Source organism: Aethalodelphis obliquidens, unplaced genomic scaffold, assembly GCF_003676395.1.
Source record: "Aethalodelphis obliquidens isolate GAN/ISIS:26980383/991018 unplaced genomic scaffold, ASM367639v1 scaffold42, whole genome shotgun sequence".
NCBI lineage: Eukaryota > Metazoa > Chordata > Mammalia > Artiodactyla > Delphinidae > Aethalodelphis > Aethalodelphis obliquidens.
The window spans coordinates 11537220-11563582 of NW_020837986.1; the positions used below are offsets into that span (position 1 = coordinate 11537220).

At 41.0% G+C, this 26363-nt stretch overlaps 1 protein-coding gene and 1 long non-coding RNA gene across 4 annotated transcripts in view; one reads left to right on the forward strand and one right to left on the reverse strand.

Moving 5' to 3' along the window:
• Positions 1-6773, reverse strand: part of LOC113605304 (uncharacterized) — an 18469-nt gene extending 11696 nt beyond the window's left edge. For 2 of the 3 annotated variants that reach the window (XR_003427150.1, XR_003427148.1), the window contains exons 1-3: positions 6651-6773; positions 4430-4505; positions 4058-4179 (exon numbers count right to left, since the gene is read on the reverse strand). This is a non-coding gene — a long non-coding RNA (uncharacterized LOC113605304). Of the gene's footprint in view, positions 1-2166; positions 2490-4057; positions 4180-4429; positions 4506-6650 lie in introns of those variants that run through there. The other variant, XR_003427149.1, reaches the window with a different exon arrangement.
• A 298-nt stretch (positions 6774-7071) lies between these two features.
• EIF2S2 (eukaryotic translation initiation factor 2 subunit beta) lies at positions 7072-25838 on the forward strand. The gene is made up of 9 exons (XM_027078558.1): positions 7072-7116; positions 12405-12582; positions 14054-14157; positions 17224-17359; positions 18064-18164; positions 18771-18919; positions 21270-21326; positions 23488-23573; positions 24223-25838. Exons 1-9 carry the CDS (start codon positions 7102-7104, stop codon positions 24396-24398), a joined length of 1002 nt encoding a protein of 333 aa, XP_026934359.1. The 5' UTR covers positions 7072-7101; the 3' UTR covers positions 24399-25838.
• Positions 25839-26363: the final 525 nt, after the last annotated feature.

Below are 26363 nucleotides of genomic sequence, written 5' to 3' on the forward strand. Positions count from 1 at the left end.
TTTTTTTTTTTTTTTTGCAGTACGCGGGCCTCTCACTGTTGTGGCCTTTCCTGTTGCGGACCACAGGCTCCGGACGCGCAGGCTCAGCGGCCATGGCTCACGGGCCCAGCCGCTCCGCGGCATGTGGGATCCTCCCGGACCGGGGCGGGAACCCATGTCCTCTGCATCGGCAGGCGGACTCTCAACCACTGCACCACCAGGGAAGCCCTGTTATCTTTCTCATTCCCTTTGTCCTTGTGGACTGATAACATTAAAAATATTAACTCAATATCATTTTAGTGAATGGGGGAGAGAATAAGGATGAAGACGTGTTTAATCTGTCCATGTATACTGAGAACTGAAGGACTTTCAAGATGCTCACTCTTTCGCTCCCATAAAAAAATGTCAGAACCAGAAAATTCAGAGATAAAATTCTGCTCTCATGAGGCTGATGTGGAAAACACATGGGTCTGAGAATTGCAGTACCTATTTTCAAGTCCTGTTATTATTATTTATTGGCTGGTTGATGTTGGCGTTAGGTAAGTTAAATTTTCTATCTGTTTCATCATCTATAAAGTGGTGATAATTGTTCCTACCACAGTCTATCTTACTTGTAATGACTAAGGTAAGATAATTGATATAAATGTATGAATATATACCAAATATATAATATTTACCATTAACTCTATTACCAAGAGGCATAGTCAAATATATTTTGAGAGGCAGTGTAACAGTAGAAAGAGTATGGGCTTTAGAGTCACACAGACCTGCACTTGATTGCATCTCTGTCATTCATTGTGTGATGCTGGGCAAGTGACAACCTCTCAGCTTTGTTTTCCCCGTTTATAAAACGAGTATGATGCTATTAACCTGACAATGCTGTTGTGAGGATTAAATGAGATAATGCATGTAACACATCTGTTATAGGGCCTAACAGTTATTAGGTACTCAGCAGATGTTCATTCTTCCTCTTATCCCCTTAATTTGGGACCAGCTTTATTATGTTCACATGAGAATCCTAAACTTGTATTTGCTCAATTAATGCTAAACCACATTAGTAATTAGGATCTTAGGTCATCAATAGCCCTCATAAAGGCTTTTTATTTGATGTTTTCCCAGGACCAAATTATAAGGTGAGCAACCCAAGTTGAAAGAGTTCAGCGTATATATCCTTTGAAGTGGTAACAGGTTATCGCTAAGACATCTTTAGGAATATTTTGTTATGAAATAAGACATAAAATTTGTAATGAATATTAAAGGAGATCAGGGACACTGGAATACTGGAACTACTACTCAAAAATATTATCTTAAGAGTTATTCATTTTTTTTTTTTTTTCTCTCTGATCCTTACATACACCCAGAAGCTGGGAATGTTTTACTATCCTGTTTAAAGATGAAGAAATCAAGGCATGAGTGAAAAAGTGACTTGCTCAAGATTCATTAGTCATCAAGGAACAAAGAACTCCAACCTTGGTCTTTTGATTCCCTGTTCAGTGGTCTTTTGAAAAAAAAATTCTGGTTAAATACACATAACATAAAATTTACCATCTTGGGCTTCCCTGGTGGCGCAGTGGTTGAGAGTCCGCCTGCTGATGCAGGGGACACGGGTTCGTGCCCCGGTCTGGGAAGATCCCACATGCCGCGGAACGGCTGGGCCCGTGAGCCATGGCTGCTGAGCCTGCGCGTCTGGAGCCTGTGGTCCGCAACGGGAGAGGCCACAACAGTGAGAGGCCCGCGTACCGCAAAAAAAAAACATGTACCATCTTAACCATTTTTGTGTACAACTAAGTACATTCACCACGTTGTGCAACCAATCTCCAGAACACCTTTTATCCTGCAAAACTAAAACTCTATACCCATTAAACAACAATTCTCCATTCTCCCTCATCCCCCAGACTCTGGCAACCACCATTCTACTTTCTGTTTCTATGAATTTGACTACCCTAAGTACTTCATATAAATGGGATCATACAGTATTTATCTTTTTGTGACTGGCTTATTTCACTTAACATAATGTCCTCGAGTTTCATCCATGTTATAGCATGTCAGAATTTCCTTCTTTTTAAGGCTGAATAACATTCCATTACATGTATATAACACATTTTGTTTATCCATTCATCTATCAATGGACATTTGGGTTGCTTGCACCTGTTGGCTATTGTGAATAATGCTGCTATACATATAGGTATACAAATATCTCTTTGAGACTCAGCTTTCAATTTTTTTGGATACATACCCAGAATTGGAATTGCTGTATCATACGGTAATACTATTTTTAATTTCCTGAGGAACCACCATATTGTTTTGGGGAACAGCCATACACAGTGGCTGTACTATTTTACATTCCAACTAACAGTACACCAATTTCTCCACATCCTTGTTAACACTTGTCATTTTCTTTCTTTTTTTTTTTCCCTAATAGCCATCCAATTGGTGTGAGGTGGTATATCATTGTGGTTTCCTTAAGAGTTTTGAAGTCTTCTGTAGAGATGCCAAGACACTAAGTAACCCTGTAAATCACAACACAATTTACATCAAGATCCTACTAGACTTAACACACTGTAGGAGGCAACAGTACACATAGTCATTGCCCTCAAGGATTTTAATAATCTAGCTGGAAAGAAAGGACATACGCACTTAAAAATAAATAACAGGACTTCCCTGGTGGCACAGTGGTTAAGAATCTGCCTGCCAATGCAGGGGACACAGGTTCGACCCCTGGTCCGGGAAGATCCCACATGCCGCGGAGCAACTAAGCCCGTGTGCCACAACTACTGAGCCTGCGCTCTACAGCCTGCGAGCCACAACTACTGAGCCCGCGTGCTGCAACTACTGAAGCCCGTGTGCCTAGAGTCTGTGCTCCGCAACAAGAGAAGCCACCGCAATGAGAAGTCCGCACACTGCAATGAAGAGTAGCCCCCGCTCACCGCAACTAGAGAAAGCCCACATGCAGCAACGAAGACCCAATGCAGCCAAAAAAAAAAAAGATAGATTTTGTACCTATCCTCAAGCACTTTATATACATTCTAGTAGTGAAGTGAGATTATTAAATCACAAGTAAGAAAAACGGACCAATAAATTAAACAAATTGTGTTAAGTGTTATGAAGTAAAGGGGCAAGAGGAGACTGTTGCAGTATCCAAGAAAGAGATGACTATCGCCTGGGCCAGGCTAGTGGCAGTAGAGAAAAAAGTGGTTGGATTTGAGATTTATTTTGGACATTGAATCAATAAGACTTGATAATGAATTGGATGAAGAAAGTGAGGAAAAGGAAGGAACTGAGTTAACTCCTGAGTTTCTGACTTAAGCAACTGGGTAGAGAGCAGTGCCTTGTTAATTGAGATGAGGAAGATTTGCAGTGGGACATACCCAGAGTTCTGTTATAAACACAATAACTTTGAGATCTCTGTGAGACAAGCAAATGGAAAGAAATAGGCACTTGGACATGTAAGGCTAGAATTCTGAGGAGAAGTTTGGATTGGAAATAATGGATTTGAGAATCACTGACATAATGACATTATGACAGTATTTCCATTAGACTAGATTCCTAAATCTCCCCATTGACACATTATCTCATAAGTCGTTTCTATATATGATTAAATAATTAAGAATTCATTTCTGTTGGTTTAGTTCTCGGAGGATAAACTATTCAAGACTTCTTTGGGTAAGGGGGCGGTGCTCACTATACCTCCCATCTACCTCATCAACCCAAAGACAAATTTAATTTCAGAGTTACTAAATGCTTTTCATTAATACCTCAGTGACTTTCTCTTTTACTCATCAAAGCTAACTCGTAAAGTCCCCATGAAATGAATGAAAAGGATTGAATAGGTCTGGATTTCCCTGTGCATTAGAATTTCTATCTTAATTATATTTTCTTTAAGTTAAACATCACCTACAAGGATGTATGGGCTTGCTTAAGTAGACAGAGTACTGGACTAATATCATGAGATCTGGGTTCTAGTTCAAGTACCGTCACTATTTAAAATCATAGCCTCTATAGGCCTGTTTTTGTGGGTCAGGTGAAGAGACTAAGGAATATTTTAAAGCCTATGAAAACATAAAATTCAGTAGCTTACTACTAGGAAGCTGGAGATCTGGGGTGGTGCTGAGCATCAAGAATGGCCCAGAGTGAAGATTCCAGGAGGCTGTTCTGGATTTCTCACTACTTTTTGTGGACTCCATAATTTGGCTTCTGTATCTATAAAATAGGAGAATGTCAATGATTTCCCTCGCCATTATAAGAAGAAAATTAATAAATGTCTATATGTTTTACAGATTCCTGGATGAAACAGGTTAGGAAAATACAAATAACTATTGTGCTGATGTTCTTATTAGCTTAATCTAAGTACAATCTATCTCTTGGAAAACGTGGAAACACTTAGCTGCCATTGCTTTGTGACTTTTGCCAACTCCCCAGGGAATCTTGGCTTTCCCAAGAAAACAACTACCTTGAGGGTAACCTGAAATCTCTGAAGAAAGTCTCTTGCAAGCAACCAGTTCAGGGAGGTCGTATCTGGTACCATGCTGTAAAAGAAAATAAATCTTTTCACAAAAGTGTTCAACACTATTTGCTAATCAGACCAGCATTTCCCAAACAGGGAGTGGCAGTACAGCGAGGCCTCATTAAGGCTTTGTCTTTATTAATGTGAACTAACTTTGTTAGTGTGAACTAAGTAACTTAAGGGTGATTTCCTATGAGCTCCTCTCTGCCTCTATCATTTCTCTTCTACCTTTGTTTTTTCCCACTTGTCTTCTCTTTGTCTCAGTCTTCATTCTCCTAGTTGGATGGGCTTTTCAAAAACGTAGGCCACATTGTTTCCTTCTCTCCTCTTCAAGGCCTCCCCACTCAAAGTGATTTGGGGACTGTCATGCTCCAAATATTTGTTTGGAGGTCTCAGAGACCAGGAGGATACAAATGGTATTCACCAGTGGCTTTTGACCAGGGGTGATTTGGTAATTGCTGGAGACATTTTTGGTTGTCACAATTAGGGAGAGGGTGCCACTGGCATCTAGTGAATAGAGGCCAGGGATACTGCTAAACATCCTACACTGCACAGAACAGCCACCAATAACAAAGAATTATCTGGCCCAAAATGTCGAGAGTGCTGCTGTTGAGAAATCCTGGTATGCACAGATATCAGTAGCTGAAAATTACTGAGGAGGCAGTGTAGTCCCCTTAGGAATACAGATTCTCAAGGTGGTAAAGCAGCAGCCACTGGCATCAGATTGCCTGGGCTTGGATCACTCTCACTGAGCTATAAGCTCCTTGGAGGCAGGGACCTAACTTTACCTACCACACTTACATTAGGGACTAGTATCCAATGGAGAGTACAAACTATTTGTGGATTGTCTCACACAGTTGTTTTGAGGCCCAAAGCATGGAATATACACTAAGTGATATGAAGCACAGTGAGAGGGAGAAAAGCAGCTCCTGAATATGGGGAGCTAGGCTGGTGTTATCAACTAGGATGTGCTGCCCTACTGAACATAAACAATTTCACAAAACACCAACATCAGACAAAGCCACTCTGTGACCATGATGGATAAGACAAAAACAAAACCACTCCATAAACATGTTTGAATACAAACAAGAATGCTGTCCCAACCACAAAAGAAAAACAAACAAAACAAAAAGACCAAATATCCCCCTATCCTGGCTAACATGAGGGTGCTTCTCCCTTTTTAGATAATAATGATTAAAATAACCCATCATAGAATTACCTTCACCTCCTAATAGCATCCAATCCAGAGAGAAGGCCCGCTTCCTGGAGCCCTCCTCCAAATTACCTAACACAAGCCCAAACCCTGTAAATTCTTTCCAGCACCCTCTTCCTGAGATGTCTCCCTGTGCCTCATGCTGTGTCTCCCCTCCTTACAAGGAGACAATAAGCTCAGGTTTTTTTAAAATTTATGGCTGTGTTGTGTCTTCGTTGCTGCGCTAGTTGCCGCGACTGGGGGGGCTACTCTTCATTGCGGTGCGCGGGCTTCTCATTGCGGTGGCTTCTCTTGTCGCAGAGTAGGGGCTCTAGGCGCCTGGGCTTGTTAATTGTGGCACGTGGGCTTCAGTAGTTGTGGCTCGCGGGCTCTAGAGCACAGGCTCAGTACTCGTGGTGCACAGAGTTAGCTGCTCTGCAGCATGTGGGATCTTCCCGGACCAGAGCTCGAACCCGTATCTCCGCATTGGCAGGCGGATTCTTAACTACTGGATCACCAGGGAAGTCGAAGCCCAGCTTTGATCAACTAGACAGGTGATCTCGGTGGTATTTGGCTGGAAGGCATTGACAATAGTGAAAGCCCCCTAAAGGGTAACTGCTATCATCATGCCTCAAGGGGAACTGCACCCGCAGCGTTCAAGCTGAGACTTCGCAAACAAGGATTTCAAGGTTTCCCGACAGAATGCCTCCTGCCAGGCCGCTTCTCCTCAGGGGACGTCTCCTCTCCCGTCTACAGGGAGAAGCCGACCTCCCAAGTTCAAATCCAGCCTGTTGAGTTAAATTTCTCGTGAAGTAAAACCCTTTAGTGAGGTGTGCGCCTCTAGCTCCAACTTTGAGTTCCTGAAACACTAGAACACCCCAATGGAGCACGGTGGAGGGAGCAGCAGGGAAACAAGCCCCGACGGGTTCATATTACTGAGTGCCTTACCCACCACCCTAACCCAAGAGAAACCACCTCGAATTCACTCCGCAAGCGACGCAGAACTGCGCGGCCTCTCCACGCCTCCAAAAGCTAAGGTAAGGGCAGCCCCCAGGCAAAATCGAACCTTCCGTGCCGGCTTCCTCAGACGTCGCGCACGCGCACGGGTCGCGGGGCGGCCGCGCTAGCGCCCGCCTCTCCTAGGCGGACTACAAGTCCCGGCTTGCCTGTCGCCGCGGCGTCGCCTGGTAACTTGCGCCAGTCGGAGCGCGCTAGGTCGGCTTCGCTGCGCGCCTGCGCCTTGGCGGTCTCTGCGCAGGCGCATTTCTAACTCTTGGGAAGAGAGGGCGGGGTGTTGTTCCCTTTCGCTGATGCAAGAGCCTAGTGCGGTGGTGGGAGAGGTGTCGGCAGGAGCAACGCTGAAGCCTGGGCCTGGGGCTGACCTGTCAGACTTTCCGTCCGTGCCGAGCCCACTCGAGCCGCAGCCATGTCCGGGGACGAGGTGAGGGCCTGAGGCTGGCGCTAGGTCTAGGGACGGAGGCAGTGAGACAGACCCACCCCAGTGTGGGAGACTGGGCCTGCGGCCTAGCGGCCGGCCGCCGCCATGTGGGGCAGCCGGGCCTAGGCGACGCGGAGCGGCAGAGCCGGCGAGGGCTCCGGAACCGCGGCTTGGCCGTGCCCCGCTCTCCTCAGGGTGGCGGCGCTGAGGCCGGCGTCCTCCCGTGGCCGGCGTTTCCGGAATGGAGAGCACGTTGAGTCGCCCTCCAGAAGAGAGCTTGCATGCCCGGTTAATGCCCCAGCTGAACGAGATTGGGGCTGGCGGCCCCTGCATTCCCTTCGATTTGACGGTGCAGCTTCAACTCTCACTGTCTGGGCGCTGGTGGTGCCTAGAGGAGCGTCTCTTGGCTCCGGTGGAGCGCCCTAGTTTAAAACTTTGCAGGCTGGCTTGTCCTGCCCGGCACCCACTCTTGTTCTCATGTAGAGGGGGGTAGGACGAGAGGAAAAGATCCTTCAGCCTGAAAAAGTGATTAACTTTTTCGGAAAGTTTTAGGGCGGGAGTCCCTGAGCCTTCCTTAGCAGAGCTCTCAGCGACGTCAGCGGGAAGTCTGAGTTGCAAAGATGCCTGGGTCTTTTTATACTGTCGTGCTTGTACCTCAGCAAATTTCCTCAAATCCCTTTTTGGCCAGATTTATCCCAGTTTATTTAAAACCAAACGACCTAAAATGAAATTTGACTTTAAGTGATATCCGTAGGTATAAACACTGCTGGGAGAGCTACCGCTTACCGGCCAGCTCTCCCCACCAGAAAAAAACCCTTGAATTTATAATTAATTTCTGTAAACATTTGAGTGCTTGGCCAATAGGGCCTCGGAGAGAAGGAAGAAAAAAATTCGAGTCTTTTTCGAGCTTTGGCTTTTGAGGTAGACCTTGGAAATGCTTTGAATTTCCTCAAGTAGTGGAAAGGCCTGATCCAGGGCAAGGGAGTAGAATATTATCCAATTTGGTTAGAGTTAATCCCTTGAAGTATAGGTAGTAGGTAGTTCATGGAGGGATTTGAAGACCAAGTTAAGGAATTTGGATTTTATTCTGGAGGGGATTCTGAGCTCTCATTTGATTCTCATGACAACCCTTTAAGGTGGGTATTGTTATGCCCATTTTAGAAATGAGAAAACCGAGGCTTTTAGAGAGTTGTATGATGCTCATGATCAAATAGTAAGTGGCTGAGCCAGTAGTAGAATTCCAAATCTCCATTTAGGTGACTAGGAGGGTCTCGCTCTCTTAGGAAGGAAACTGAGTCTAAGGGAGGTGTGTGGTTCTTGCTTGGAGGTCATGGTAGACATTGCTCTAGGCCACTGTATTTCAAAAGTTCTGAGACTGGCAGTGTCTCATGCTTGTTTTGTTTCTACCCATTTTCTAAGCTTTTCATAACCTTTAACAAATAAAGTACCTATATAGTGCAGAGTTCTCTGGGGTGCTATTCTGTGTTTGGTTTTCTGTGGTAAAGTACTTGCAAGTGTTGTAAGAGATTTACTACCAGTTGGTATAGGAGGTAGAAATAGAGCCATTAACAGCGATTTGGAGGGCTGGAGGGTTCAGTTTTAGCAGTGGGATCAGATGTCAAAGGAAGTGGAATATTACTGAAGGGTGAAAAGGATTTCGTCAAGCAGAGATGTCAGAACTAGCATTCCAGCAGAGGACTTTGGAAGCCCATAAAGTATTAAGCAGCTTTGCATTTCTCAGATCTACCAGTCCATTTTGTAAACAGGAAATAAGGGCTCAGGGAGATTAAATTGCCCAAGATCACACAGCAAGTTAGTATGACTAGAATCCTGCCTTTGGCTTCCACTCTGAAGGTATGTGCAGGTTCTGGTTCCTTTAATACTGCTGGATAGATAAGTTTTCTTAGGCCGATCCTTAACTTCTGGCTACTTTACAGACGTAAGGATCGAGTGAAAATTTGTACATAGAAATGATTTATAAACTGTGATGGATTCCCTACAGTGGAAGTAGTGCTGCCTGGTAGCCAGGATAGAGCATTAAAGAACCTACTATTAAAAAGTAATTTCTTTCTTTTTTCACATTTCCTTTTTTTCTTTTAATAGTTTTTTAATGTATAGTTGTCATAAACTGCACACACTTCCTTTTAAACCTGGCAAATAAGCCCAAAACTCACATAACATAATCTCTTTTAAACTAGTGGAACCATGACCTCTAAAAAGCAGTATTCTAGAAATATGAGTGCTGCCTTGTGAGGAAAAAGTCCCTAATCTGCAGGCATTAAAGTGCTGTCAATAGCTAAGATTATTGCTTATTACTAGGCCCCATCCACAAAGTATCGGAACGTCAGGTTGTCACACAACATAGTAAGGTGTTTTACAAAAGAAACTGATTAAAAATGGAATATGTGTTGTATGACGTATACAAAACACAGAAGAATGCAAAGAGAAATAAAAATCTCCCAGAATCCTATCACCCAGAGATGACGACACATTTCTTCGGAGCATTTGTTCTGCTCACCTTGCTTCTCTGGGTGCTTTTGTAACTCACTCCTGCCTTCTGGGTGGGGTGTGCTGTGGCCTTAAAGTTAACTTCCTGAATAAGGTATGATAGATGGGAGTAGGCTTCCAACTTGCTGAAGCACTTTAGGCTATTGTCAGGGTAACTTTTGCTGCTGTCCCTTTTCCTCACTTTCTTCAACCCAACCCAGTGTGGGAAGTTGAAAAGAGAAAACTTGAAGGCTTTGTTCTATCTAGAGTTAAAAAAAAGAAAGCCCAGAAGAGTCTGTGCTTTTCCATAAGTGTACTGTGAGCAACTATTTGCATCTCACATCCCAGCTAGTTTCATAAACAAAACATATGGACTGTGATAATTTGTTAAGTCAGATATGAAAGTCTTAAAAAAAAAAAATTTTAAAAAAAGATCTATTTATTTTATTTTTGGCTGCAATCAGGTCTTAGTTGAGGCACACAGGATCTTCACTGAGGCATGTGGGATCTTTCATTGTGGCACGCGGGCTTCTCTCTAGTTGTGGTGTTGGGTTTTCTCTTCTGTAGCTGTGGTGCCCGGGTTCCAGAGCTCATGGGCTCTCTAATTTGCAGCACGCAGGCTCTCTAGTTGAGGTGCGCAAGCTCAGTAGTTGTTGCGCGGGCCCCCGCGGCACGTGGGATCTTAGTTCCCCGATCCCCACGTTCCCTGCATTGTAAGGTGGATTCTTTACCACTGGACCACCAGGGAAGTCCCAGAAACCACATTTTTAAAGTTAAGACTGATGTGACCTTGTGGTTTGGGGGAGGTCTGCTTTGGGCACTATTTTGGAATCCCTATTTCCATATTTTTAAAGTCTGGTTTTGCTGAGTGGTGTGAATAAAATGAGGCAATGAGTTTATGTCTTAAGTATCCAGAGAGAGTAATTGAGAGAGGTGTTAATTACTTCAGTGTACAGTGCTTTCACGTTTATAACCCTTTACAAGGCTACAACCGTACTGTTTCCCTGTGGACCTATATGAATGTTTTTCAGAGCATAACAGGGCGGTTGTGAGGATGTCCTTTGATGATTTTAGGATCCCCCTTACCTTTAGTCTGTCTTGCTGAATAATAGTTAAAAGATAATTAATATTCTAGGGAACTTGATGCTTGAAAAAAATGCAGTAAGTGAACTATAAGCCCTGCCAGGCAACCAAATTTATAGTGCCTGGAGTGTTGTCTGTCCTTTTGCCAAACTTCCATATTTCAGGAATAAGGATGAATTATAGCTTCTTCCCTGGAACAGATTACAGCACTCCATGTAGGGTGACTCAAGACCCAGTAGGTCAGCAGTGGCGAACTCCTTCCTCCTGGCTCTTCTATCCTCTTCTCTAAGTTTGCCAGATCATGTTCCTCAGACTGACTGCTTTTCAGAATTGCTCATTTATACAAGTAGAGCCTTCTTAAGGTTGGAGGGGATAACTTTGAAATGAGGCTGTATCAATTTCCAGAATGTCTTGCAAATCCTTCTGTATTGGGTGAGGACTATATTTATACTACCCTACCTTATTACAGACCATAGTTTGGTTTCAGTGTAGCTCAGTTTCCTTAATGTACTTGGGACATAAAGGAATTTAAGTTAATCAGAATCAGTTTTGGGAATTTTTTTGAGTTTCATGATATGTCTTGGAAATTAGATCACCCTGAGTTGATGAAATTTCAGTGATAGGGATCAAGAGATACCATGTTTTGTCAACTGTAAAGCATTATATAAATTGTATAATAATTGCTAACGTTTATTGAGTACTTTTGTGCCAGGCACTGCGCCAAGTGTTTTATATTTATTTACTTATTTAGTTCTCCTAATAATCTCGTGAGATTTGGTTTTGTTTCTGCTACTGATCTCCATTTTACAGCTGAGGCAAGGAGAGGGCAAGAACTTACCTGGGGTAACAAAAGTAAGAACCAGAGTCAGGATTTGAATTCAGTCAGTTAGGTTCTAGACTTGTGCTTTTAAACACTTTATCTGTATTTTTTAATGTTCCAGAAACAAAAAGCAGAGTAAAAGGTTGTATAGAAGTTTCTTTTACTCAGAGATTTGCTACATGAAGGGCTGCTGATGGATTTCCTTAAAGGCTTATCTGAGTTTCAGGATAAAAAATTTTTTTAAGTTTTTTTTTTATCAGTTCAAGTCTCCTGGTATAGCAACCCCAGGTTACCAACCTTAAATAAAACACGTATGACTTGTCTAGGCGTTGGTTTTCTCATTCATAAAGCGAGGGGTGAAGCATGAGTTATTGCTAAGATCCCTTTCCTAAATTCTGTTATCTTGTGATAATTTTAAATTAAAAGACATGTACATATGTTTTGGGGAAGCACCCCCTTAACTTCCTTTTTTTTTTTTTTTTTTTTTTTTTTTGCCGTACGCGGCCCTCTCACTGTTGTGGCCTCTCCTGTTGCGGAGCACAGGCTCCGGATGCACAGGCTCAGCAGCCATGGCTCACGGGCCCAGCCACTCCGCAGCATGTGGGATCTTCCTGGACCAGGGCACGAACCTGTGTCCCCTGCATCAGCAGGCGGACTCTCAACCACTGCGCCGCCAGGGAAGCCCACCCCCTCAACTTTTAATAGTATAAGGAAGGTTACGTGTGTGTGTGTGTGTGTGTACATATATATATTTTTTTGTAAAATCCTTTTAGATACTTTAATGCGTCAAATACTCTTTCTTTTAAGAGTATGCCTTTTGAGAATACAGCATACTTGGAATGTGAGTATCATTAAAACTAATCACGTGGTCCCCTTTTCTTTTTAATTATCTTTTAAACAGATGATTTTTGATCCTACTATGAGCAAGAAGAAAAAGAAGAAGAAGAAGCCTTTTATGTTAGATGAGGAAGGGGATGCCCAGACAGAAGAAACCCAGCCCTCAGAAACAAAAGAAGTGGAGCCAGAGCCAACTGAGGACAAAGATGTAGAAGCTGATGAAGAGGACAGTAGGAAAAAAGGTAAGTGGCAGACATGAGAGAGTCACTGTTGTCCTGGGAGACCTGGTTCTCTTCCATCAGTGTATTTTGGATTTTGTGCACACAGTGTCCTTTCAGCCTGAGAGGCTATCTATTACAGTGAAGCTGAGGCCATCAACAGTCTGTGTGCATGGGACCTTGCCAGATTTCTGATAAGACTTGTTTCAGGGAAAATTCCACTGAATCCACAAGACAGAGATGACAAAACTTTGTTACTCCAGGGCTGGTTCTTCTAGTCTAGCCTTTCGGGATGTCTCTTTTCCAGTTTTAATGGTGGTTGTATTTGAGTGTAGGCAGGAAGAAATGGGACCAAGATAAACAGTTTTGTGTCTTAACAAGTTTGAAAACATATAGAAGAGATTAAAATTACAGCCTAAAATGTTTGGGTTTAGACACCAGCATGAGTTATTCACTCTGTGCTTTAACACAGACAGCATTTGACAATTAGAAATAAATGATTAAGTAAACATTTATGCCTATTGAATAGAAGACACTGTACTAGGGATAGAGAAAATTAACATTCATTGAGCATATACCATGTGCTAGGCATCTTATACATGTTTAAAACAAACTTGGAAAGTAAATCATTCTTTTATTAAGACAAAATTAATTCATAAATAGCTCCTTGAAAAACTTTGTAGTGGGGCATTTAAAAATATTTCTAGTGTACAGTAGGGCAGAACAAATGGAAAACTTATTGAACCAAACCCATTATTACTCACTAATGGTGGATAAAATCTCATTTTATTCATATTGTAGCCTGATTGATTGAGTAGCTCGTTGAGCTAGGCACTGGGATTTAGGTGAGAAAGGCATAGCCCCTTAATATCTCATTGGGAGATAGACAAGCAGCTGGTAAACACCTCTGTTGAAGTGGTAGAAGGTACTATCAAAGCACCTAGGGGACACCTAACCCAGTTGGGGAACAGGAGGGATAGGCTTAGAGAAGACTTCTTGGTGGAAGTAACTCCTAACAAAGATCCTGTGAGATGAAGGTAAGAGCTGTGTGGGAGGGCCCATAGGAAGGCTTGAAGGTGAGAGACACACACTTCACTAAGAAGTGGAGGTAGTTCAGTTGAGCTGGAACTAGGAATTAAGGTGTCACAGATGAAAGAGTAGCAGAAGTAGAGAGATAAAGCTGGAGAGCCTTGGAAATTATGTTAGAACCCTGACTTTGTCTTGGGAACAATGAGGCATCATATGGTCAGATTACTAAATAAATATTCCCAACATGGTCCCCTAGCCAGATTTCTCCTACAAAGCTTTGAGTTGACCTGCCATTTTGTTTTCAGAACCCTAACCTTTGTGGTTGTGGAGGAATTACTGTGCTAATTAATACCAATCTCGCTATTCTGGTGACTTGATCGATTAATAGCTGAAACATTGGTTTAACTCATAATTTAATGCTTCACCTTCTGCTGTTAATAACTGAGAATCTCAATTCTCTTTTTAGATGCTTCTGATGATCTAGATGACTTGAACTTCTTTAATCAGAAGAAAAAGAAGAAAAAAACAAAAAAGATATTTGATATTGATGAAGCTGAGGAAGGTGTAAAGGTAGTATTGCTTTCTTATTGAAGGTAAAATTTGACCTCTTGAAAGGTTGCTAGTGGCTGATGTTTCTCCCTGTTTGTCTCATCTCTTACTAGTTTTGCTTTTGTTATTAAGTATTTAGTCACCACTGTTAAGGTCAGTTTCTTGGGATTTTTGTCTGACTAGGTATCTTAAAGGGATGATGGTTCAAAGGAATGTAAAGTTAGGTTTTACACATTGTATTGTGTGCCATTAAGATGATTACAAAATGCCACTTGTCATTAATCATACTGAGATTGGCTGAGGAGAGAGACTTCTGTGAGAAATCCTATAGAGCAAATATAGTTTCTTCTGTTAAACTTTTGGTAGCATGTTGAGGATACACAAATTTATGTGTATTCTTCTGAGCAGCAAAGAATGAACCCCAGCCTGTGGTGGTTGGTGGCTGATGATTTTATAGTCTGTAGGAGAACCAGAGCACTCAGGTTGGTTTTATGGAGTTCTCTGATCTTGTAGGGACTTGAGGCCCTGTAATTGTCTTATTACTGGATTGATTTCTAATACAAATATCTCAGAATTATGAGAGAGAAGGAGTGAGAATACACATACACATGCAATAAGTTGTCCCCTTTTGTGCCCTTTACCCAAATTTTTCTTTGGTAAATTATTTATTTGCTCAAATTCAAGTAAATAAGGTGTATCCCACACATAGCAGTAATTCATTGAGTTTTGGAAACAATGTCACAATTTTAATGACTTGGTTAATTCAGCAAATATATGTTAATGATGATAGTCAGGCATTGTGTGCTAATTGTTAGGGTACTGAAACAAGTAAGATATTTTTCCTGTTTTTGGAGGTTCAGGGATAATTTAGAGTTCTTTAGAACAAGATTATTTTACCTGGATTTATCCTACTCTCTCCCTGTTTGGGGATTTTCTTCTCTTCCTACTGTTATAAGGAAATTGATAAAGAGAAATGCTCAAATTATGTTGAATGAATGAGATATAAATATCCTGGGTAACAAGGTGACACATCAGAGATGTGCCACAGAAAGTCTTGCTTAACAAATTTCTCTAGTAGCTTTTGTCCTGAAGAGCCACTTACAAGCTCTAATTTAGTGCTTGGATACTTTTTTCTCTGCTACTGAAGTCATAACGTAAGAGGTTACAAGTACCCTTATCAGGCAAGACATGGGCATTAACTTGAGGCTGAAGTATTTTAAAGATCTTGGGTTACTCTCCCCCTGAATTTTCAGAGCACCACAGGGCTTTTGAAAAATCTTCAAAAACACTATGTGCTATTCTCTACCTTTCACTGGGTCTTAGCCTCAGGTTGGAAATAGATCTTACTGGGATAAAATAAATAATAATATAGGACTAGAAGCTGGCTGATGTGTGCTCATTTATATTTAGCATGTCTGAGTTTCTCATTTACTGACTGCCATCTTATTAGAGACTAGGTTAGTATCAGATTTCTTGTCTGGTGTTATCCAGCTAATACACATGGGCTGGTTGGTCTTTGATGGCCAAAAGTGGCACTGAGACTACACAGCTGGATTTGGCATCTCAAGGCTGAGCTTCTTTTAGTCCCGGCTATTCCAACTTTTCTGCTGATTAGATTTCTAAAATTACTATAGCCATTTACAGAGTAGTTCAGGATGTAGGTGCACAAAAATAGATATTGATGGGTGATGTGGATGGCACACTTCAGGGCAGGGAGTTGGATACACTGGTGAAAGGAGGTGAGATTAGAAGGCTGGAGACTGAAACTGGCCCTTTCTGCTCTTCTGGGGTTTTTTATATCTCATTTCAAGGTTATGCCCTATTTACATCCATGACTATAGCAGCTAATCTTGGGATCAAGCTTTACCTTGTCTCTATCCATTCATCATAGGACCCTAATTCTCCGTGGGTTCTGCCTTCTCCCTCTTTCATGGATTTATCTATTGAAGTGATGCCCAAAGACCTCCTCAGTCTGGTGCCAGGCTGGCTGTGGTATAAAAAAAAATATTTGGTCTTTGTCCCTGGTTCCTGGCACATAGCTCCTAAGACTCTTGGAATCTCTAGATATGAGTTTGGTCACCAAGAACCAGTGATTTCATCAATCATACCTGCATAATGAAGCCTCCACAAAAAACCTTTCATGGGTTTCTTTCATGGGTGAGCTCCATAAAAAACCCTTGAACAGTGGGGTTTGGAGAGCTTCAGGATTGGTGACCACACTGGGGTGTTGGGAGAGTGGTATACTTGAAGAGAGCATGGAAGCACTGCACTCTTGCCTCCCTTTCCTTGCTCTATGCATGTCTTCCATTTGGCTATTTCTGAGCATATCCTTTATAATATTGTGTGTATATATATGTATATATATATATATATATAAAATATAATAAAGTAATAGTTAAGTAAAGTGTTTTCCTGAATTCTTTGAGTCCTTCTAGCAAATTATTGAACCAGGGGTGTGTGGGAACCTCTGAATTTGAAGTAGGACATATGTATGGGAAACGTGGGGACTCTATACTTGTACCTGGCCTCTATGAAGACAGTCTTATGTGACTGAGCCCTTAAACCCATGGAGTTTGTCACTAACTCTGGGTAGTGTTAGAACTGCATTGAATTGTAGGTCACCTAGTTAGTGTCAGAGAGTTGGAGAATTGAGGTGGAAAAACATCACGTATTTGGTGTCAGAAGGAAAAAAAAAACCCTCCTACGAACTGCATCAGAATACTTAGAAACTTATTTAAAACATTCCTGAACCCCATTCCTGCTGAAGATTGTCACTGAGAAGATTTAAGAATCCTTGTTTCTTTGATTCTGACAGTGGCCTGATTTAAAAACATGGACAATAATTATAGTAAGATCCCAAGGCTGGTGGATAAAAGAAAGGAAAAGGTCCCACAAAAGTGTCTTAAAATTTTTCCAGTTTAAATGACAGACTCTGAACCAGTTTGGTTCACCTGTGAGAGAGAGTTCTGATCTGTAACTTCAGTTTTGAATATCTTTTTTTCCTCCAAAACCATGTCAGCCCATGTCATTTAAAAATAATAATAATCCTAGTAGCAAAATGTTGAGACTCTTATCTCACTTTCTTAGGACCTTAAGATTGAAAGTGATGTTCAAGAACCAGCTGAACCAGAGGATGACCTTGACATTATGCTTGGCAATAAAAAGAAGAAAAAGAAGAATGTCAAGTTCCCAGATGAGGATGAAATACTCGAGAAAGATGAAGGTAATACTGGGAACTTAGCTCATTTCTAGGCTACACAAGCCTTTGGCCTAGTCTCTTCCATGGGTGGCCTCCTTATTTATTTTTTCTTGCCCCTTATTTCCACTGCCTAATAATGGAAGCTAAAAGGAAACAGAATCTAACTTCATAATGACAGTTTAAAAGATTTCATGGAGGAAGAACTTGGCAATTGTGATTACATTAAAGCATACTGATTTAGACTATTGGGACAATTACTGTAACTGAATTTTAAATGTTTAAAAAATCTTTTACTATTTTGTTAAAAGTGCTGTTTATTAGCTTCTAAGTGCTATAGCTGCTTTAGAGAACTTTAGTATAGTCAGCAGATGGGTTTTTATGGATGTATATGTTTCTTAAGTGCTTCAAAACAATTGAACATTTTTTCCTCTATTTATCCCAGTGCATTATTTTATCTTATGTTTGTTAAATCAAGACAGTTCAATGTGTTTGTATTACCACACATTCCTAGAGGGTGGTTTTTGAAAATCGTAACATCCCCTTAAGGAATATGGGGTTATTTGTGAGCCTTGATGCCTTTATGCTTGAGGCTGTTGTGAATGCAGCTGTGGGAAGGAAGACCAGATGTCTTTGAAGCTTTCATTTCTCTAGATCTGCTTCTCCCTTCTCCCCTTTTTGTTACTGTATCAGGCTCTACCCCTCATTCTTACAGTCTTTGTTATCTGTAGCTTTAGAAGATGAAGACAGCAAAAAAGATGATGGTATCTCATTCAGTAACCAGACAGGCCCTGCTTGGGCAGGTTCAGAAAGAGACTACACATATGAGGAGGTAAGACAAATTCTGTTATGAAAGGGGGCTGAACTGTTCAGTAGAACTCAAAACAAAAGCAGGATAAATGTTCCCTGATTTGAAAGGGCCATTGAAGTATAGGTGGATAATGAAACAGACCCAGAGAGGTCGCACTGCCTGATGCCGACGTTTGGGGCAGGCTGTTCACAATGTGGCAGTCATTATAGTACTCACTGTTCCATCTGAATCCATGAACTTCTGAGGCCATTGGAGCCCCACTGAAGGGGGACAGTAGGGAGAGGGAGTGGCGAATAGGGGGCCATAGTAGTCTGGAGTTTGCTTGTTCAGGGTAGTCTGAATTTTACTTCTCCAGGTACTATATACTTTCCCACAGAAACAGTAGAATTAGGGGCTTGTTCATTCCTTTAACTTTGAACAAGGAACTATTAAGCATCCATAAGGGACCAGTTCCTGGTTGAGAATTGAGTCTTGCCTTCAGGGAGCTCCCAGAACATGTGATGTGTGTGTACATTTAGTAAAAAGTAAAGTTTGTTCTGTTTAAAGGAAAAGCACAATGACTCAAGTGGGAACGTTATACTCCTGCTATTAATAAGACTGTACACGAATACCACTTTATCTCTATAGCTACTGAATCGAGTGTTCAACATCATGAGGGAAAAGAATCCAGATATGGTTGCTGGAGAGAAAAGGAAATTTGTCATGAAACCTCCACAGGTCGTCCGAGTAGGAACCAAGAAAACTTCTTTTGTCAACTTTACAGATATCTGTAAATTGTAAGTTGGTTAATGCAGAGTCTCCGTCCCAAATGCTAGATTCTCAGTGGAGTGTATGTTAAATATGCTTATTGTGGACTCTATTAAAAAGTAGAAAGAATGCACAGGTGTCAGGGTGGGGTCGAGGGAGGTCACAGTTCGAGTCCGTCAGTTCTTTTGACTCACAGGTCTTTAGGCTTGTTTTATTGGGCATCCAGAAGTGAGAGAAGCCCACTCATGCTGACTCATGAGACGATCCTAACCAGATGGAGTGAAGAGTAAGAAGGCTGACTGTAGTCCTTAGACAGGGGCCTGGAGAGCCCAGGGAGGTGGAAAAGCTCATCAGCCTGGGGTGGGCCTGCCAAGCAAGTACAAGCAGTGAGCTTTGGGAAAGCAGCTGAATTTAATGTCCTTCTTCCTTGGATGGTTATTGCCAAGACACAGTTGATGAGATTTCGACATTCTTAATTACCATCGCATTCCATGCCTGTCTCACCCCCAGGTCACTGTCTGGGGCTGGCTCTTCTCAAAGCTCCTCAGCTACACCTTTTCTGGCAGGTTCCTTAGGGCAACTGACCTTATCTCCTGTTCTTTTTAGTTTCATAAGTGATACATGCTTGTTGCAGATAAAAGGGAAAACAACAGTAAACAAAGAAAATATAATCACTAAAAATTCCCTGCCCAGAGTAACCACTTGTTTTCATTGCTTAGGCATGACTTAAAAGGTTTTAGACTTTTTTGCTGATGGCAATAGTAGTATATGCTTATTATAGAAAAATTAGAAAATATAGACCTACTAAAGAAAAAAAGTCATCTGTAAGTCCACCATTAAGAGATAGTAATTATAGTTTAATATTTTTGTTTTGCTACTTTTATGCATCTACATATTTTTAAATAAATTGGTATTGTACTGGTTTTTAACATATTTTTCTCTTAATATATTGTGAAATTTTTACCCTTATCATTAGTCTTTTAAATGTTTTTAGGAGTTATACAACATATTTTTTTATATATATAGATAAATTTTTTTCTCCCATTGTATGGATTGTCTTTTCACTTTCTTGCCATCCTTTGAAGCACAAGGCTTTAAATATTTTATTTATTTATTTATGGCTGCATTGGGATGCATTGGGAGATACATGTATCTCGGCAGAACTCAGAATAGAGCCTTAGGGCAAAAATTCCCAAAATGGAATTGCCTAGTCACAAGGAATGGACATTTTTATGGCAAACATTGGCAGTTGCTTTCCAACAAGTTTATACCAGTTTATACTCCCAGTAGCAATGTAAGTGTTATTATTATTATTATATTTTCACCAACCCTTACTCATTACATTTTCGGGAAAAAGTAACTTTTTAAAATTGTAACTTTTTAAAAATAACTTTTTAAAATTGTAATAGTAATATCTACTTATTGGAACAAGCTCAAACAGTGCCAAATGAATAGAATTAAAAAGTGAAAGGGGCTTCCCTGGTGGCGCAGTGGTTGAGAGTCCACCTGCCGATGCAGGGGACACGAGTTTGTGCCCCGGTCCGGGAAGATCCCACATGCCGCGGAGCGGCTGGGCCCGTGAGCCATGGCCACTGAGCCTGCGTGTCCGGAGCCTGTGCTCCGCAACGGGAGAGGCCACAGCAGTGAGAGGCCCGCGTACAGCAAAAAAAAAAAAAAAAAAAGTGAAAATACTGAGTGGCCTTGCTCTGTATTTGCTTTTTTCATTTTATGTGGATACATCTTTTTGGTTTTTTTGTATTTAGAGACCTGTATTATTTTAAAAGCAAGATAGAATGGATGTACCGTAATTTATTTAACTACTTCCCAGTTGGTGAATATTTTAGATGTTTTAAATTTTCTGCTATTGTGCTGCTGTGAAACACTTCGCTCTTTTTAAATAAAGAAATTGCAAACAGGAAATATATAGGAATTAGCATAACAAATACCCAAGTATTCATTACCTCAATTTGTTGTATTTTGACCTTTTGACACATTTGCTTCAGATCTTTTTGCTTCGTTACAAAGAGGGCTTTACAGTTACAGTTTAAGGCCATCTTTATATCTCTTTCTGATCCCTTTTACCTTCCTTCCTAGAAAAAGATTTTATCCTCTAAAGTTCGTATTTACCTTTCCTGTCCCTGTTTATAGACATTTACCAATGTGTATATGTTTGTAAATAAAATGTAATATTGTTTTATGGGCTTTGAAATGTAAACAAATGGTATCATTTATCTTCATTTCAGAGTTTGATGAACTGTGCTAAAATTCACCTAATAGCTGCGTAATAACAAATTAAAACAGTGAACAGGGTGAGGTTTTTAGCAGTTTGGTTAGATTTCCATGAAAGATAAGGTTTATATTATTCGACTTTCTTTTTAGATTACATCGTCAGCCCAAACATCTCCTTGCATTTTTATTGGCTGAATTGGGTACAAGGTAAGAAACTATATTCACATTTATGTATAGTTACTTACAGTATTAATGGACATTTCATAAGAAATTCTCTTAACTTGAAAAGATATGTAACACGCTTAGAAAAAAAAAAAAACATTCACTTTATTGTCAGAGGAACTTTTAGGGCAGTGAAGGAGGAAAACTTGTTCATTTCTGTGGGAGGTTGGTTACTTGGGAATAGGAAACAAAGTTCACATTGGCTCGTCTGTGAACAGGCCTGTTGGTATACCAGAGTGAGCACCATGGCTCTGCCATGTTTAGAGAATTTCCTGTCGTTAATTGGAATTCCTGGGTCTTTTTATGGAGCAAATACCAGATTTCAGAGGAAGCCATTTTCTTAGGACAGAATTTATTTTCTAAATTGTAAATAGGCTGTGGATGAAGTACAGCTTATAAATTGATTAGTGGCATGGGAAAAACATTGAAACAGGTATCCATAATTAAATAGTTACTTCCCTGTCTTTAGGGCTCTCCTGTTGAAGACACCACGCCAGTCCATCACCATTCGGGAGGGCCAGTGTCCCATGGAGCCCATCCCAGTTAGTTTGGCCATAAGTGCTAGGAATAGGAAGCTGAATGTCCCTTTAAAAATAAGTAATGCAGAATTAGGACATAATAAATATGACTAAGACATTGAGTGCCCATTGTATGCCAAGCACTTTTTTGGGTACCATCTCAATCTGTAAACAGTTATGTGAACTGTTAGAAACTAATATTACCCTTGTCTTACACATTTGGAAACAGGTTTGCTGAATTGAAGTTGTATGGTTGGTAACATAGCTAGTTAATTGCAGTCAAGATGTAAACTCAGGTCTGCCTTTCTCAGGAGCTCGAACTCTTAAGAGCCTTAATCCTGTGCCTTGCTGGCAGTATAGAGATAACTGAGGTGTCCTGTTCTCTTCCTACTCTTGAAACTCAGTTTGTTGGAATTGGCTGTATTTGCTTTGGGGTTAAGGAGTAATTTACTTGACCAGTGGTAGATATGTGGACTGTGTTGTGGAAGAATTGTTTTAAATGTAAATTTGTTACAATCATTGTTTTTAACTTGTATTAACTGATGAAGGAGTAAAAGGTAGTGTTTTTCCTACTTCTCAGAATAATTTAGTTTTTGTAGAGGTGAGGTAAATTATAACAAGTTGTGACCAGTGAACTTATGGTCAGTGGGCTAAATATTACAGGGTTGTTGAGAAAATTCAATTTCTTTTGACAGTGAATGAAAAAAATTTCTTGCATCAAGCATTGAAGTCACTGTAGCCTAGAGATTAGGGGTTGCAGTTCATGCAGAATGATAATAAACTCTTATAGTTAAAGGAGAATCACAGGAGAGGTTCTTACAAAAATCAGTTTTATAATAAGATACGGAGCAAATATAAATTTAATGCTGCTTGGCTGAATTTTGTTGTTTCACTTTGTGATTTGTAATTTTTAACACATGACGTCTAGCAGAGAGCTTTGCTTTCTCAAAAGTACTTGTCAGCAACTTCTTTTCAAAAAGTTTCTTTTTAAGCACCATTGACAATATGAGGCCTGTGATTTCAACTGTACTTTTGGGGGAGGGTTGTAACAGCTTTACAGATACAATTCACACATGTAAATATGTACAATCCAATGGTTTCTAATTTGTTCACATAGTTAACCATCACCACAGTTTTAGAACATGTTCATCAGCTGTATGTAACTGAATCAAAAGATTTAGTCTTAGAATTTTTAAAGATATCTGTAGTTCCTTTCATATTTTTTGTATTTATAGCCTACCTCACTGCTTTGCATGTGTTTATAGCCTACCTCACTGCTTTGCATGTGGTATGCATTCAGTAAAAGTGTGATTGTCCTTTTGTTGGGTGAATGGGTCATCACACAGACAGTTAAGGAATAAATTTGTTTTAGACTTAAAATCAGTTAACGAATCAGATTTGTTGCTGTAGACTTAATTAATTGAAAATTGAATTTAATGTCAGGAAATAGGGTCATCAGGTACCAACTACTTAATTAAAAATAATTTTTGAGAAACCAGGTAGTACTGCTCCTAGAACTTATCCTGTGCCATTGAATATATTTTAAGTTCATTAAATGTAAAGGCCCTGGAATTTGATTCCTTATAGGAAGAAAATAATAATGGAGATATTTTTGTTTTCTTTCACAGTGGTTCTATAGATGGTAATAACCAACTTGTAATTAAAGGAAGATTCCAACAGAAACAGATAGAAAATGTTTTGAGAAGATATATCAGTAAGTTTATAATTTCTAACATGTCGCTCTGAAATGTTCTTATTGGGCTGAAATATTTTGGGGGACCGCCATTGGTTTTTAATGAAGCTGGAAAGGCTGGCCTTAGAAGATGAGGGAAAATGATAGTGGTGGGGAGCTGGGTGGGAGGTGGCTCTTGGTGGCCGATTAGGGGTCATGGGGAGGGATTTGGATTTCCTAAGACGACCCAGCTGATCAAGGCTGCTGGTTGGTTCCAGGCTGAAGGCCAAGTCAGAGAAATCTGTCTGCACTCACACCTGGCCTGACCCAGTTGTTACCTTCCTAATCACTTAAAATTGGCAGATCTGTTCCCACCTAGGAAAGCTAGTAAGTTCTCTAAGTGGCTCTCCTGTAAACACAGCCAGGAGTAGGCATTTGGCAAATGTCACTGCTTCTTTGGACATTCGGGGTCTTTTTTCAACCTGTTGTTAAGTACGTGAAGCATCACATCAGATAGCTTGTGTTTTCTTACCCCTAGAATACCTAAGTGTAGCTAAGCTAAGCTTTCCTGGTTTGGGTTTGGGTTTGGGTTTCCTGGTTTGGGCTTGCAGTCAGTAGAAGTGTTTCAGAAGAAAGAAACCTCTGGCTCACTGTGGCTACCAGGTAATTCCTTATGTTGCTTTTCCTGCAGAGGAATATGTCACCTGTCACACGTGCCGATCACCGGACACAATCCTGCAAAAGGACACCCGACTCTACTTCTTACAGTGTGAAACTTGTCATTCTCGATGCTCTGTTGCCAGCATCAAAACTGGCTTCCAGGCTGTCACAGGCAAGCGAGCACAGCTCCGTGCCAAAGCTAACTAATTTGCTAATCACCACTGATTTTGCAAAGTGTGTTGTGGAGATTTGGCTGGACAGGTTTACCATCAGAGTGGATATACCACTGTATTAAAAACAAGATAGAAAAGCTGCCAAGTTCTTTGGCGTGTGGCCGGTTGGTCTGAAATTCTTGCAAGATGCCGTTGCTCAAGCTGTTGACATACTCGTTGCCTACTTTAACAACTGTCAGAGAAATATGATGGGGTAAGGCGGTGCTTTTTTAAAATCGTTCATAGACTTCTGTAAAATGCAAGATAAATTAAAGTTATTATAACAGTGATTCTTTCAATTTGGTTTGTCCTTCAGTTTTCTTTTCTATAAAAAAAAATTATGCCTAATGAATTCAGCAGAACAGTTTGTGCCTAGGCTCTGGCGAGGTCTCTGTATCCTAGTCCTGAGAAACTTCAGCTGGGTAGCCATTTTCCTTCTCAGCTTCCCGGTATACCGGGAGTAGACACAGCTTCACGTGAGAGGGTGGTTGGAGGATGAGGTCTGGGAGGACAGCTTGTTTTCAGTGTCCAGAGAACGATTTTATAGACTTGAATTCTTTTCATTATGTGAGGATTGTTGCCACTACCTCACTGCTAAGTCCTCCAGCTGTTACCACATGAGGGAATACAAGGTGCTAAGTACCTTCCTTAGCATTTTCTTCCTTATTGGCCACTAAGAGAAGTTTAGAGATAACAGCCTTTGGGTGTGTCTTGTAACTGGCACTCCAAGAAAAACCCGTTGGGCCTCTGTTGGTGAGGAAGTGGTGTGGCATGTGCAGTAGAGAGAACTCTTGAGAGTCCAAACCATGATGCTAGAGGAAGCTTTTCTTTTTCCTCCCCAACTTGTGTTCTGGATTTGAAAAGGACCCACCACAAATGCTTTTTCTATTTTCTGTATTAAAGTAGCTTTTAAATGTGATCATGAGAAACTAAGAGGTGATATTGCTTGTGTGGTGCTTCTGGGGCTTCCTTCTGGTTCTGCCTTCTGTGGTTTTGGCCGAAAAGGTATTTCTCCACTGAGCACAGGGGAAAAGATCATCTTACATGTCTGCTGTGATCTGCCTTGCACGTACTTGCCAAGGATAAGGGCATAATGCTGCTCCTCACTTTCTTGTTGCCAGACTATTCCAGGAGCAGTCACTCAGCCTTGAATGTCTTGACCGTGTTGTTTTTAATCACTGTGACCCTTAATTTTAAAGTATAGGCCAAGTGTTGTAAAGCATCTTGGCCAAGAAGCAGTGGAGGGGGCAGAGCATTCCCTCAACCCAGTAGGACCTGAGGGGACTACACACTGGCTGAGCTGCCAGCACTGCCCTAATGAACTCAACTGCTGTTTATGATTTCATCTTCCTTCTTTTGTATCTATACCACACAATTCCCAATGTCAGATGTTACCGTGTGAATAAAGCAAGGATCAGTGCCTCTTGTGGAATTAGCGCTTTTGTGCATATATATGTGTGTTTTGTTCATTTCTTTAGTGGGGAGACATGGGACTTTACAGTTTGGTGAGAGGCTGGCAATTTCAACTCCAGTTCTTAACTCCATTCTCAAAACAGATTCTCTGGAATGATCCTAACTCTTTGAGATAGTCCAGTTGAGGTATTGTTTGGTTAAAATTGGATTGACTGTAGCAGACCCATTTAAAATGATGGGTTGCCCTAAGGTTACCCATTCACAATAGCATCAGCCTCTTTTTTGTCTACTATATTACCTCATACCAACCACAGCTCAGCTGGAAGGAGCCTTTCATGGAGTGACAAAGCAAAGGCCATTGAGAGTTTCTGATCAAGAGCCATGGTTATAAGGGAACCAGACCACCATTTCCAAAGTGTCTTAGGAAGCAGTCTTGAAGAGTGTTCTAATTATGCCGGGTGCGGGGTGGGATGTTCCATGGTAAAGAAGAGTTTGAGACTAAACATGTTCCGTGACTGCTAAGTCTTTTGTATGCTGATGTGCATTT